Source organism: Hippopotamus amphibius, chromosome 7 (genome assembly GCF_030028045.1).
Source record: "Hippopotamus amphibius kiboko isolate mHipAmp2 chromosome 7, mHipAmp2.hap2, whole genome shotgun sequence".
In the NCBI taxonomy this organism is placed as follows: domain Eukaryota; kingdom Metazoa; phylum Chordata; class Mammalia; order Artiodactyla; family Hippopotamidae; genus Hippopotamus; species Hippopotamus amphibius.
Window position 1 is genome coordinate 7,564,903 of NC_080192.1, and position 14,450 is coordinate 7,579,352.

The following is a 14,450-nucleotide window of genomic DNA, read 5'->3' on the forward strand; positions in this document are numbered from 1 at the left end:
GGCCAAAAAAATGCCAGCTCAGTACAGAAGAAAGCGTCAGCCTAGGAGCCCTGAGGCACACCTGTGAGGCTAAGTGACAGGGCTGGAAGGGATCCTGGAGCTTGTCTCCAGGTCTCTCATGTCACAGAGGGGAAAACAGACACTCAGAGAGGGGCAGTGACTTGCCCAAGGTCACACAGCAGGTCAGAGCCAGGGCCAGAGTGCAGGGCTGGGGCTCCTGCTGTTGCCAAGAGGCACTGCGAACACCTGGGCAGAAGAGAGCAGCCTAAGCTAGTGAGTGACAAGCGGTGAGAGGAGACACTGGAGGTCCCCTGTGTATGGGGGAGGAGGTGTCCCTGACTGCGACTGGGGAGGGGCCGCCACCCACCCTCTCCCTTGCCTCCCGCCATCAGAGACCAGGGTCCATCCCTCCCGCCCCAGCCCCAGCCCCAGCCCCACGCCTCTCCTCCTAACTGGTCTCCCACCTCCAGCCTCTCCCCTTCCAGCATCAGCTTTGTCTTCAATAGGTCACACCCTGTCCTCAAGGTCACCTCACCCTGGTGTTTAAGGCCCTACACAAGCCAGCCATCTACCTGTCTGGATCACTTTGTGGCTCCTACGGTGCTCTGTGCCCAGAGGTGCCTAACAAACGTTTACTAAGCACACGAAGTTGGTACGTGAGGAAACAGTCATTTTTAAAGGAAGAGGTCCTACCGTGTATCCTGCAAAGCAGTCTCCTAGGAGACCAACATAGGGGTTCCCAGGAGGCTGTCCTGTGGCTAAACCCTCTCAGAGCTCCCCTTTGGGAAGGGGAAGGAGGACACAGAGCTAACATTTATCCCAAGCACAATGACCCTGGGAGGGAAGGGGCATTATCTCCGTTTCACAGGCACTGAGACCACCAGGAAGCAGGGGCACCGGGATGTGGCTCGAGGTCTGGGGCTCAGTCCAGCTCCGCACAAATCAGTGACTTAAAGACAGAATTCTTGCGATAGACAATATTTCCAAGGCTGGCCTCATTCACCAACCTGGTCTCTGAATAAATCTCGGGCACTCCCCCCAAATCAAAGCCCTCCCCCAAATGGAAGACGAGCCCCCAGTGAAGGGCGGGCCACAGCTCTGAGCCAGCAGGAGCCAGGAAAAGCAGCCGCGTCGCAGGTTGAGGAAGGAGAGTGTGTTGTGTGAATAGAAGCAGGAGCAGATCGTGTGTGTGTGTGTGTGTGTGTGTGTGTGTGTGTGTGTGTGTGAGAGAAAAGGGACTCAGCCTGTGGTGAAAAGGCAGGTTGAGTTTTGCAGGTCTCTGTGAGAGAGCAAAATTGAGGAGTATATGAGGCTGTGTAGATGCAAATCCCAGTTTTGTGGGGAGTCCTATTTAAGAAAAAGAACTCAAAATGGGAAACACAGAATTGCTAGGGAGGCTTTCAGGGCTGCGGAAAGGACCCACGTGCAAGCGAGGGGCCAGGGGCGTACATTTCATTGGCGTCATGATAAACATGCCTCTGCGGGTCCATTTCAGAGAGAGAAAAGAAAAGTTACTAAAAATATTTTGTGTGTAAAGAAAAAGATGAAAAAACAAACATGGCATTTGGGTACAGGGGGCAAATAATGGAAAGAAATCTGGGTTTTAGAGTCAGTGAGACCCAGGTTAGAACAGAATCCCGTCACTTAATAGCTGTGTGACTGTAAACACGTTTCTTAACCTCTCTGAGCCTCAGCTTTCTCATCTGCAAAATGGAGATACGACCGCCTGTTGTGAAGATTAGAGAGGTGACGGGTGTGAAGGGCCCAGCATGGAGCCGGAAAGACGTGCTCAGTAAACAAGGACTGGGGATTTATTATAAGAGGTGCACAGACAAGCAAGAGAATTGCCAGGGAGTGTAGGAACATGCGTGGAGGGGGAGGGTAAAACGATATGCTGGACAAGACCAAAGGGTCACCAGGGTCGGGAAGCACACGTGCATGTGGGGTTCATGGCTCAGGGCTAGGGGCACCCCTAGCCCTGCCATGCCAGCCCCTTCCCAGCCTGTCCCACCGCCTCACTCCCCAACACACAGGGCAGCCTGAACAGCAAAGGCTCCGGGAGCAAGAAAAGGGAGTGCTGGAGAGTCTGGGCTCCGGGGATGCGCTCCAGCGATGCCTCAGAGGACCCCGCCCAGCCGGCCCCACCGCACACTCACTGAATGAACTGCAGCCCCTTCTCGATGTCCGCCTTCCGTCTCTGCCTCTCCATCAGTCTCTGGGGAGAGAACACAGTCCGCCAGGCAGTCAGCGGGGGCTGGTCGCCGTCCACTCCCCACCCCCCACCGTGTGCTCCCTCACTCCTGTGCTCACCCCACCTCCCAAGGTGCTGGGGCAGGTTGGGGGGGGGGGGCGGTCCCTGAGGGCGGTGACCTGTCCCGGGATCTACACAGACCATCTGAACCAGGCACACAGGTCAGCCCTCCACACCCATGTCCCACTGGAGTCTGAGGCTGTACAGTGCCTTTGATGGGCCCAGGCTGCACGGAGGCCACCTGTCCTTTCCCATGCATGGCTGGGGCTGCAATACTGCACAGGACACCCTCAAGTTCAAGGGGAAAATTCTGCTTTACGATCAAGCACAGTTTGGGGAGAAGAGACATAGAAAATGTAAAACAAAGCCCATGATTACAGCTACAGTGTAGCACCACACATGGGCCAGGCACTCTGTCTGAGGATCTCACTGCATCTGACATGAGGCAGGTGTCATTTAGTCCCCATTTTACCAAGGAGGAGACCGAAGCTCAGGGAGCCCCTGTCATGAGCTGGCTGGCCTCCACAGCACCAGGCCGGAGTGGCCTGGTACTTGCACCATCTCCTCGAGGTGGAGGGAATTCCCCATGTTACAGACGAGGGAGACCAAGGCCCAGCGGGGCTGAGGGCTGACCTGAAGCTGCACAGCAAGTGAACAGCACTGAACTTCTGCAGGGATGTGCTCCAGAGACAAAGGGAGTGAAAACTGAAGGTGGATGTACAAGGAAAAGGGAGGCTCCGACAGAGCAGCTATGGGTCTGGTACCTCCAGGGTGAGCCCCCAGGAGCTGGGAGCTCATGGCCAGATCCAAACAGCCCGCCTGGCTCCCCCTCCCTGCCACCATGGAGGTCAGCTAGTCCCACCCAGTGACAGCCTGGAGGCGGCTGGGCCTTCCCTGGATCATAACCTGAGGCTGGGGCACCCATTGCCCAGCTGGCCAGCACCTTCTGTCCCAGCCACTCAGGAGCCCTTTCCAGGCTCTGTCCCATCAAACCATTACTGCAAGAGGATGCGGACAAGGCCAGGAGGTGGGACTGCCCAGCCGGGGACTTCGGGACGGCCCTCCTGCTTCGTACCTCGGCCCCCACGCAGCATCCACAGAGGGCTGGTATGCAGACACAGGGAGTGGGTCCTCACTGCCTCACTGGCAATGAGGTGTAAGAAGGTGTAAAAAACACCCAGCTACTTTGAAGGTGTAGCAAGCATTATTGAATTGATACCTTCTAAAAATTCTCTACTCCTTTGTTCTTTATTTCCATCTGTGTTCCACCATATTGTCCTCATGTAAGGTAAGTGCGCAGGGCTCACTAACCCCATTTTACAGATGAGGAAAGTGAGGCACAAAGAAATGAAGTCTCCTTCCCACAGTCACTCGACCAGTGAGTGAGCAAACAGGGCTGGAACCCAGCTTGTCAAAGGCCACAGCCTTTCCCACACTCTGAGCTGTGAGATACCCTGAGGCCCAGGAGAGGCACAGCGGCTGTGAGGCTCCAAGGAGATGAGAGCAGGGGAGTGAAGAGCTCAGGCCCCGGAACCTCCCTCCTCCCTCTTGTCCTTCCCAGGAGGGGTGGAGCCACAGCACATCTTCAGGCTCCTGGAACACTGCTGCTCACACCAGCTCCCCACCCCAGGCAGGGCCAGGGCCACTGACAAGTGCTCATCCTGCCGGGGCCATAGGCCAGGCTCTGGACTCAGACCCAGGTGTGAAGGCCAGTATTTGACTTTGGATCTTGGTCATTTTCCTGTTAGGGAAAGTGGGGCTGATGGCACTCCTGCCACACTGGCTGTTCTGAGGGGTCAGATGACACATGCAGAGCGCCTGGCTCACAGCAACAGTCCAACAATCGTGGGAGTGTATGTTATCCAACACAGCTCCTCCCTCTTGCCAAAAACTCTGCAAGTGTCTCCTGGGATGGACACAAAGATTCTGTTCTCCTGCAGGAGGCCGACTGGCCGAGATGGCCCCGGGCTGCCCGTGCCTCGCCGAGCGGGCCACTCAGTCGATCTCTCTGTCCTAGGTGTCCCTGTCCGTGACACAAGTCCTCAGCATCCTCACAACCACGCCCCATGCCAGGCCTCCAGCCAGAACAGGCTGCTGGGATTTCCTGCCTCCCGGTCTTCGCCTTTGCAGCTCCTTCCACCTATGCAGCTATGTTCCTCTCCATTCTGCGAATGAAACTCCATCCATCCTTCAAAGCCTGGCTCTTACATGGACTCACTCCTGATCCCTTCAACAGGACCATCACACACTCATTCACCCTATTTCCTGGGAGCCTAAGGTCAGACCCAATCCTTGCTCTGGAAGAGAGGCTCCTCGGGTGGGAAAGACAAAGGTGCACCAATCACCACGAAGTGTGGCCCAGCACTGGCAGGGGAGCTGTGGAAGGGGAGAAAGCCCCACAGGCCTGGATGGCCAGCAGCACAGGGCATGGCCACAGCCGCTGCGCCCACAGCCGCTGTACCCATCCCTCCGCACCACCTGCCCAGACAAGGACCAGCCTCCTCACTGACCCCATCTCTGCAAGGCCATCGCAGGGATCTTTCAAATCACAAATCAGACTCTGTCCTCGCCAGCCTAGAGCCTCTCTTCACCTTCGTTGGTCAGTTCCCCACACCATCCTTTCCCACCCCAGCCCAGCAGGATGGCTCCCGCAAAGAAGGGCAGCGGGAAGAAGAAGGGCCGGCCTGCCATCAACGAGATGGTGACCAGAGAACACAGTCAACATTCACAAGTGCGTCCACGGACTGGCTCTCAAGAAGCATGCCCCTCGGTACTCAAAGAAATTCGGAAATTTGCCATGAAGGCGATGGGAACTCCAGATGTATGCACTGACACCAGGCTCAACAAAGCTGTCTGGGCCAAAGGAATAAGGAATGTCCCATACCGTATCCGTGTGCAGTTTGTCCAGAAAACGTAATGAAGGTGAAGATTCGCCAAACAAACTCTATACGTCGGACTTCACAGGTGGTACAGCGGTTAAGAATCTGCCTGCCAATGCAGGGGACACAGGTTTGATCCCTGATCCAGGAAGATTCCACATGCCGTGAAGCAAGTAAGCCACAATTACTGAGCCTGTGCCCTAGAACCTGCGAGCCACAACTACTGAACCCACATGCTGCAACTACTGAAGCCCGTGCACCTACAGCCCATGCTCCGCAACAAGAGAGTCACCACAATGAGAAGCCCACACACCGCAATGAAGAGTAGCCCCTACTCACCACAACTAGAGGGAGCCTGCAAGCAGCAACGAAGACCCAATGCAGCCAATAAATAAATAAATTTATTAAAAAGAAAAATCACCTAGATGGAATGAACTATCTGTAGCAAACTGTGATGTGAGCAAGAAAATTAAAAAAAAACAAAAAAAACTGTAAAAACAAAGCAGTTGTGAAGACCTGAATGGGTGGGATAGGGAAGTTGGGAGGGAGGCTAAAGAGGGAGGGGATATGTGGATATATGTATACATGTGGCTGATTCACTTTGTTGTACAGCAGAAACTGACACAATACTATAAAGCAATTATACCCCAATAAAGATAAAAAAGTAAAATAAGATAAATAAAAATAAAAACAAAGCAGAACAAAAAAATCTCTGTACATTGGTTACCTATGCACCTGTCACCACTTTCAAAAATCTGCAGACAGTTAATGTGGATGAGAACTAACTGGTGATTGTCCAATAAAGTTATAGAACCACACACACACAAAAAAATCCCCACAACAGCCCACACCTCAGGAGGCCGCCTGCCCTATTACCCACCCACCCCCGATCCCCCAGGCCCCATTCAGCCCACAGTCCCCTCAGAAAACCTCAGTTGTCAGACTTGCCTCCAGGTCAGTTCTCTGGGCTCACACTTAACAGAAACAAATGCTGCCTGTAACCATCCCAGTGGTAATTCCTGATAAGTCCAAAGCCCATGCCAGGCAGTATGAAGAAGGCTCCTCACCCGGTGGGCGTGAATCTACTTCTCTGACCACCAAAATCCCAAAGCAGCAGTGCGGCCGTGCATGTGGGCTATGGAAAGGGATTCAGATCCCCCCGAGTGGCAGTTTCCTGCTGTGTAAATTGGAGATTACTAGTGCCCACCGACAGGATTAATACAGAGAAGGCACTCATTTCAGGGCCTGGTACACAGCAGACACTTAATAAATGGTGCCTGTTAGATCAGAATTCCTATGCTGGACATTCATGTCAACATTTGCTGTATACCCATTATATGCAGATGAGAAGGCCAGGGTGCCTTCCCTATTCAGGCCTTACAACCTCGTTAGAGACATGCAAAGATATCCCAGAAGCTCCACCCCAAACCAGACTTCTGTGGTAAACAGGTTGGAATGCAGCACAAAGAAAGTGGAAGTTCCTCAAGAGGGGCAACATTTGAATTGGGTTTTGAAGTTTGAGTAGGAGTTGGCTCCTTGGTGTCAGGGAGGGCAGGCCTTCTGGCAGGCTGCATGTGATGGATTATGAGATCACTGTCATCTCGCACATTTTATCTGATCCCGACTGATGGCCCTGGGGGCTGGACCGTGCTTTGACTCACATTTGAGAGATGGGGAGAGTGAGGCTCAGAGGACTCACGAGGCCTACAACCACTGACTCTAGGTTGGTAAAGACAATGCTGCCCTCCCCCTCAAAGGCACAGTAGAGGCAACCTTCCCAGGCATCTGAACCTATGCTTGGTGTCCGTGAGCACTGGTGTCTCAGAGAGAGCAGATGTGTATGTGGAGTGATTGGGGGGAAGGCTCCTGTACAAAAACATGGTTCTCCCAACTTCCTGTCCTAGGATCTATATATCGACCACTCTAGATCCATTTTGTGGAGTGTCAAGTCCCCAGGCCAGGACTGGCAGATTTCATCTCACTGGCAACACTGCCAGTCACCTAATTCCCCCCCCTTTTCCTCAGTTTCCCTCCCCAGGGAAGAACATTTTTATAGGTGGTTGTTATGAATTAAATGTTTGTGTCCCCGCCAAATTAATATGTTGAAGCCCTAACCCCCAGTGTGACTGTACTTGAAGATGGGGCCTCTGAGGAAGTAATTTAGGTTAAATGTGGTCACAAGGGTAGGGCTCTGATCCAGTATTTTGTTCTGGCAGCCTGGCTGGATGAGTACAGATTTTGGTCCTGAGAAGTGGGCTGTACTATAAGAAACACTAAAAATACGGCAGTGGCTTTGGAGCTGGGTGATGAGTAGAGGCTGAAGGAGTTTAGAGGTGCATGCTAGAAAACTCCCCAGACTGCCATGAAATGACTGTTGGTAAAAATATGGACACTAAAGGCAATTCTGGTGAGATCTCAGATGAAAATGAAGGACAGCTCATTGGAAACTAGAGGAAAGGTGATGCTTGTTTTAAAGTGGCAAAGAACTTGGCTGAATAGCGTTCTAGTGTTTGGTGGAAGGTAGACTTTGCAAGCGACGAAACTGGATATTTAGCAGAGAAGCTTTCTAAGCCAGGTATGGAAGTTGTGGCATGGGTCCTCCTTACTGCTTATGGTAAAATACGACAGAAGAGAGATGCATTGAAAAAGGAATTGTTTATCAAAAGGAATTGGAACTTGAAGAAGCAGAACATTCTCAGCCTATCCATATTGCAAAAAAAATGAGAGTGTTCTAAAGAGAACACCAAGGGTGTGGCTGAGCAACCGTTTGGTAAGGAGGTTAGTATGGATCAAATCAGCCATCAGTAGAAGTCAGAAATAGAGATGGGATTATACCCCCCGAAATAATGCCAGTTTAAACTAAAGGGACAGAGAAAGCTGGGTGATGCAATGAAGAAGGCTGTAGCACTTCTGGAATTCTGCAGGACAGGATCATAGAGCTATTTGGCTGCAAACATGTTCTATTCTTTTAAAAAAGGGAAATATAACCCCCAAGGTGATTCAGAGATCATCGGGGCTGCCTCCTTGGTTTCAAAGGAAGGGGGGCACTGCCTCTTTTTCAACAGGCCCAGAGCCTTGGGGGGCAAAGTGCTGGCAGAGCTGTGGGGGTGATGTTGTGCCCCAGTGGGCTGGGAAGGAGGAACATCAAGCCAAAGAAAATGATTCTCAAGCCTGAAAATCAAATGGAATTTGCCCCCATTGGGCTTTGGACTTGCCTGGAACCTGTGACCTCTTTCTTCTTTCTGATGAATCCCTTTCAGAATGGAAATGTCCATCCCATGCCTGTCCCACCATTGTATTATGAAGGCTTATAACTAGCGTGGTTTCATAAGTTCATAGCTGGAGAGGAATTTTTCTTCAGGATGAATCATACCTCCAGTCTCAACCATATCTGCTTCAGATGAGCTGATGCTGGAATGAGTTAAGAATTTGGGGGCTATTGGGGTGGAATGAATCCAGTTTGCATGTGATGAGAACCTGAATGGGGGGAGGGGCAAAGGCAGAACTGATAGATTGAATGTTTGTGTCCCCTGCAAACCATATACTGGAAGCCCTAAACCCAACGTGACTGTTTGGAAATAGGGTCTCTAAGGAGGTAATTAATGGCAAATGAGGTTACAAGGGTAGGACCCTGATCTGATAGGATTAGTGTCTTTATTAGAAGAGACACCAGAGAGTTCTCCCTCCCTCTCCTCGCAGGCAGGCATCACCAAGGAGAGGCCAGATGAAGCCGCAGTGAGAAGGCAGCCAGCAGTCTGCAAGCACAAGAGAGCTCTCACTAGACACCAGATCTGCGAGCACTTTGACCTGGGTTGTCTACACTCCAGAACTGTAAGAAAATAAATTTCTGTTAAGACACCCAGCCTATGGTATTTTGTTATAGCAGCCAGAGCAGACTAAGACAGTGGTTGAAAGATCATGTGTTCTCAGCTAAAGTGGGAGGTGAGTTCCTCAAGGGTGAGAGTCAGGCACTTGGTGGAAGAGCAAGGAGCATGTAAGCCAAACAAACCTCATTTCTTTTTAAAGAAAAAAGTCCAAGGAGAAAACTGAGGCCCCGATCTCCCCCAGAATCCCACCGCCAACCTGGGCAGTTCCCTCCCCCCAGCTCTGGGTCCATGTTCTTATTATTTAGGAATTTCAAGCTGGACCTGCCTCAAACGGGCTCTTATCAGAAATACAGCTGTGAATTAGAGCCAACAGAAAATGATTCCCTCAGTGTATCAGCACAGGATGTGACCTCACACCCAGGTGCACGCCTGGGTTCAACTCCAAGATCTGTTCCCTGTTAACTGCATACAAGCTGCTTAATTTCTCAGTGTCTCACTTCCCTCGCCTCTAAAACAGGAATAGTAATACCTACTGTAAAGGGTTGTTGCGAAGGTTCAATGAGATGGCTGGCACATGATAAGCCTTTAATATCAACTATTTTTATTTTATAATCATTATGATTACTTAAAAAGATGACCAAAGAACATAAATAGGAAACTTACAGGAAATATAATTCAATAAGAAAAGACACTCGGGGAATTCCCTGGCAGTCTAGTGGTTAGGACTCGGTGCTTTCACTGCTGGGGGCCTGGGTTCAATCCAGGTTGGGGAACTAAGATCCCACAAGCCGCGTGGCACAGCCAAAAAAAAAAAAAAACAAAGGAAAAGAAACTCACTGATAACAGAACATGTTAAAACAACAAGACGACACTTTTCACCTATGAGGTTAAGGAGGGAAGAGAGCCTGGTGCAGGAGGCGGAGGAATGAGCACTTTCCAACACTGCTGATGCACTGACTGTGTCTCTGTGAAGCAACATTTACCAAAATGAGCAAACTGCCTACTCAGCAGCCAGCTTCCCTTCTTCCTCGCAGGCACAGCCCCAGTACAGTTCCTTTCCCAGGTAGCCTGGTGAACCTGCACTGGGCTAAACCAATCATAACGGTCCTCTTCCTTGCCAGTGATTGGCTTGGGCAAGGGCATGTGACATCATCCTGGCCAATAGAAAGGAGGGGAAATCAGCCAAGGGGCTTCTGGGAAAGACTTCCTTCACACTTAAACTGGGACAGGAAAAATTATCCCTTTCACTGCTGCCCTAAGCCAAAGTGTAGTAAGAAGATGGCAGAGCAGAAGGACTAACTAAAGGTATTTAATGATATATCTGACTCAGTAAATTAATTGACCCGGGAACTGCTCTACCTTATTTATCATTTGAGATTATAATAAACTCCATTTTGAGGAAGGAATTCTGTTACAGCCAAAAGCCTTCCAAATGATAAAATGTCCTTTCCCTTTGACCCAGAAATTTCTCTTCCAAGAATTTAACCTACCAAAGTCCTTGTACAAGCCCTCAAATTATATTTGCACAGGGATTTTAAAAAACTATTTATTTATTTATTTATTTGGCTGCGCCGGGTCTTATTTCTGGCACGCAGGATCTTCGCTGCCACATGCGGGATCTTCGTTGCAGCGAGCAGGATCTTTTAGTTGCGGCATGCAGAAGTTTTAGTTGTAAGATGCAGGCTTTTAGTCGTGACATGAGGGATCTAATTCCCCGACCAAGGATCGAACTGGGCCCCCTGCATTGGAAGTGCGGAATCTTAACCCCTGGACCACCAGGGAAGTCCTCAGGGCTTTTTTTTTTTTTTTTTAATGAGTAAAAACCCAGAAGCAACCTTAATGTCCACCAGTAAAGAATTAGCTTAATCGATCAATTGTATCATGGAATACAATGCAGCTATTAAATCTATAGGTATTGTCATGGAGATGCCTCCGTACTGGTTGAGAAAGGAAAAAAAAGCAGATTTCAGAACATTTTGGGTTGTATGATTACATCTGTGTGCAATGTGTGTTTATATACAGAAAGTAATATATCTTCTCCAATTTAACCAGTTGTCTCTGGGAATTGGGATCTGCCACGAGGCGACAGCACACAGACCACTTCCCTTTTTCTGCTTTATCTACCTCAGCATGGTTTGAACTTTTTGCGGAGAGCAAGTATTAGCCTGTCATCTAAAATACAAAATGAGATGACTGACTTCAGGCCAACAGTAGGGCAGGGGCCAAATGGGAACCAGTAGCCTGATTTTAAACCCACGCTCTAGGACTGCCAAAATGTCCATGGACTGTTCTTCCCAAGAAAAAGACCAAACCATTGACCCAAGAACCATGAAGGAAACACACTGTTTTTCCCACTTCGGAGAAGGGTTTGAAAATGACAGAATTTTAAAGACTCAGATCTTCATTAGACCAGGCAGGGACTAGCCTCTCCAAAATCTCAACGTCTGGCCCATGCTTGATACAGAACAAGTGCTCAGGAAATGGTGGTTTGGATGAAAAAGAAATGAGTATCAACTCATCCAACCCAAGCATTACATAGATAAGAACGAATGAGTGTTGAATAAATAAGTGAGAAAAACTGAGACCAAGATACATTCACAATCAGGTAATAATATTAACATTTCCTGAGTGGCTATCATCTTCCATGGGCTGTCATGATCCCTATACACAAAATACCTTCCTTAAGGCTCACACAATCCTATGAGATAGGGACTGCTATCATTCCCATTTTTGCAGAGGAGGAAATAGAGGCACAGAGAAGTTAAGTGACTTGCCCAAGGTCACACAGCTGAAACAAGGTAGAGCTGGGATTCAAACCCTAGCAGCCTAGCCCCACACCCCACACACATCACCTATACCCTTATTGTCGCGCATTAAGCAACCAGCCCCAGCCCCATGACCCTGAGCCTGTCATCACGCTCAAGTCTCCCCCACCCCCAAAACAGTTCCCTCCTCTGATCCTGAATTCCCTCTGGCTAGCACAACCTTGATTCCCTTTCTTGGTCACATTTTTAAAAGAATATAGTTTACAATGTTGTGTTAGATCCAGGTGCACAGCAAAGTGAATCAGTTACAGATACACATATATCCACTCGTTTTTTTTAGATTCTTTTCCCATATAGGCCATTACAGAGTAGTGAGTGGAGTTCCCTGTACGGTACAGCAGGTTCTTACTAGTTATCTATTTTATATATAGTAGTGTGGATATGTCAGTCTCAATCTCCCAATTTATCCCTCCCGCCTCTTGGTCACATTTTGTGAAAGAGTTGTCTACGGTGTTCCTACATCCTCACTTCCTACTCCATGGCCCAACTCACGGCAAGCCCACGCCCACTCCACTGAGGGTGCTTGCCAAGGGTCCTCCCCATCCCAGAGACCTCCTAGGGGCTGAGTCCAGCGGGGGACAGCTTTTTACTGGCCTTTTCTAGGACTCTCGGCTGCATCTGCTGGCCCTCCTCCTCCTCTGCCCAGGTCTTCCGTTTAAGGGATGGTGCTTCTGCTCTCCTCACTCAACATGCTCTCCCCAGATGAGCTCTTGCATTTCATGATCTCATGAGTCATGTCGATGACTCACAAACCTATTCCTCCCACCAGGCTCACCCCCTCCCCAGTATTTCAGACTCTCATCTCTTACCTTCTGGGAAGTGCTACCCAGATGTCTAATACCCAGGCTGTTTATGACCTCCGTGACTTTCCTAATCCTGGGTCTTCTACCTGGAATGCCCTCCTCCTCCCACCCCCACCCCCAGTCAACTCCTACTCGTCCTTTAAGACTCAGCGTGGATGCCTCCGTGTCCATAAAGCCCTCCCTAGAGCCCATCCCAGTTGTGCTGGCTGTTCTTCCAACTCCACACATTCCAAACTTAACTCAGCAGCTTCTCCCCTCATCCTGCTCCTCCTCCATTATTCTCCAGGTCTAGTCATAGAGCCAACCGTCATCCTGTTCTCAGTCAACCTCCAATTCCTTCCACCTTTACCTCCGAAACACATCTCCACTCTTCTCCCATCATGTCCACAAGCAGGGCCTCATCACGTCTGGCCAACAGGCTCCATCGAGCTCCCTCCAATCTGCTGCCATTGGTGGTAGGGAAATCTGTCTAACACACATGCCAACATCACTCCCCTGCTCAAAACCCTTCCAGGTGTGCTCACACACACAAATGAGTGCAGGTTTAAAAAAAGAGTGAGCAGTGAATAAGCTCTGTAGTCCAGTGATATACCAATGCCAGTTTTCTGGTTTTGATCATGCATATTGGCTATTTATCACCATCAAGGGAAGCTGGGTGAAGGGAACTTTTTGTTACCATTTTCGCAACTTCCTGTGAGTAAAAAGTTAAAAAACAAACAAAACCTTGCATAACACCCACTACCAGGAAGACAAAGGCCAAGTTGCTCAGTCTGGGCACACAGCACCCGTGGCCCAGCCTGGAACCTGACACTCCAGCAATTTTGGACCATGCAGCTTCCCATTCAAGCTGCTGCTCTTTCTGGAACAACCCTGACTAATGCCCAGTGCTTCTTTAAAGCTCAGCTAAGGTGGCTCCTCTACCAGGAAGCCTTCGTTCCCCAAACGCCACCCTAGCACAGCACCCCAAGCTCACAGGCACTGCACGTATTCTAGTTAACTGAAAGGCTGTGCTCATGTCCCATCCTCTCCCTAAACTAGGAGCTCCTTGAAGACAGAAGCGGCATCTGATTCACCTCTGAGCAGCACAGAGAAACATATTCTGAGTTCGTGGAGTCTCATGGATCCTAGAATAACAGTGAAGATGTGGATTTCACTCATCATTTTTCTTTTTTTGGCCATGCCACCTGGCTTGTGGGATCCTAGTTCCCCGACCAGGGATTAAACCCAGGCCCTTGGCAGTGAGAGCGTGGAGTCCTAACCGCTGGACTGCCAGGGAAGTCCCTCAGTCATCATTTAGTAAGCACTTTCTCTTACCAGATATTATTCTAAGAGCTTTAAGTATAACACTTAATCCTCATAACACCCCTTAAGAAAGTACTACTATCATCCTCATTTTACAGATGAGGAAACCAAGGCACAGCGAGCGGAAGTGACCTGCCAGCTGCCAGGATTAGTTACTAAGTGACAGAGCTGGGCTCTGAACTCTGGCAGTTGGACTCTGGAGCCCACGCAGTGTCACCTCCTGACTCAAAAGTGCTCCCCGACCCCAACAGGCTGCTTTCAGCCTAGACACGCCCGCCCCCACCCCCACCCCCACCCCCCCCCCGCCCCCGGCACTCACCTGCCCCAGTGCAGCCAGGGCACAGGCCACACATCGCGTGAACACTACCTGAGGTTACATCATCCCATGGCCCTCGGTGGCTTACCCAGGGAGACCAGGAAGGCTTTAATTTCGTAATCCCCAACCTCACCCAGCAGCTTTCCGGGTCTGCGTTTATCCTTTCCCCCACATCCTCGTGCTTCACCTGAGGACCCTCTGCTCCAAGGAGGTTGGGGAGGGGTCTCGGCTCATTTCTGGAAGTTAC

General features: G+C 50.1%; 1 protein-coding gene and 1 pseudogene across 2 annotated transcripts in view; one reads left to right on the plus strand and one right to left on the minus strand.

Moving 5' to 3' along the window:
* Positions 1 to 14,450, minus strand: part of ZC3H7B (zinc finger CCCH-type containing 7B) — a 52,986-nt gene that overhangs the window by 30,141 nt on the left and 8,395 nt on the right. For both annotated transcript variants that reach the window (XM_057741722.1, XM_057741723.1), the window contains one exon: positions 2,157 to 2,215. In XM_057741722.1, coding sequence (XP_057597705.1) covers positions 2,157 to 2,209 — 53 coding nt within the window. In that variant the 5' untranslated portion in view covers positions 2,210 to 2,215. The remainder of the gene's footprint in view (positions 1 to 2,156; positions 2,216 to 14,450) is intronic.
* Positions 4,893 to 5,938, plus strand: LOC130856830 (60S ribosomal protein L31-like; annotated as a pseudogene).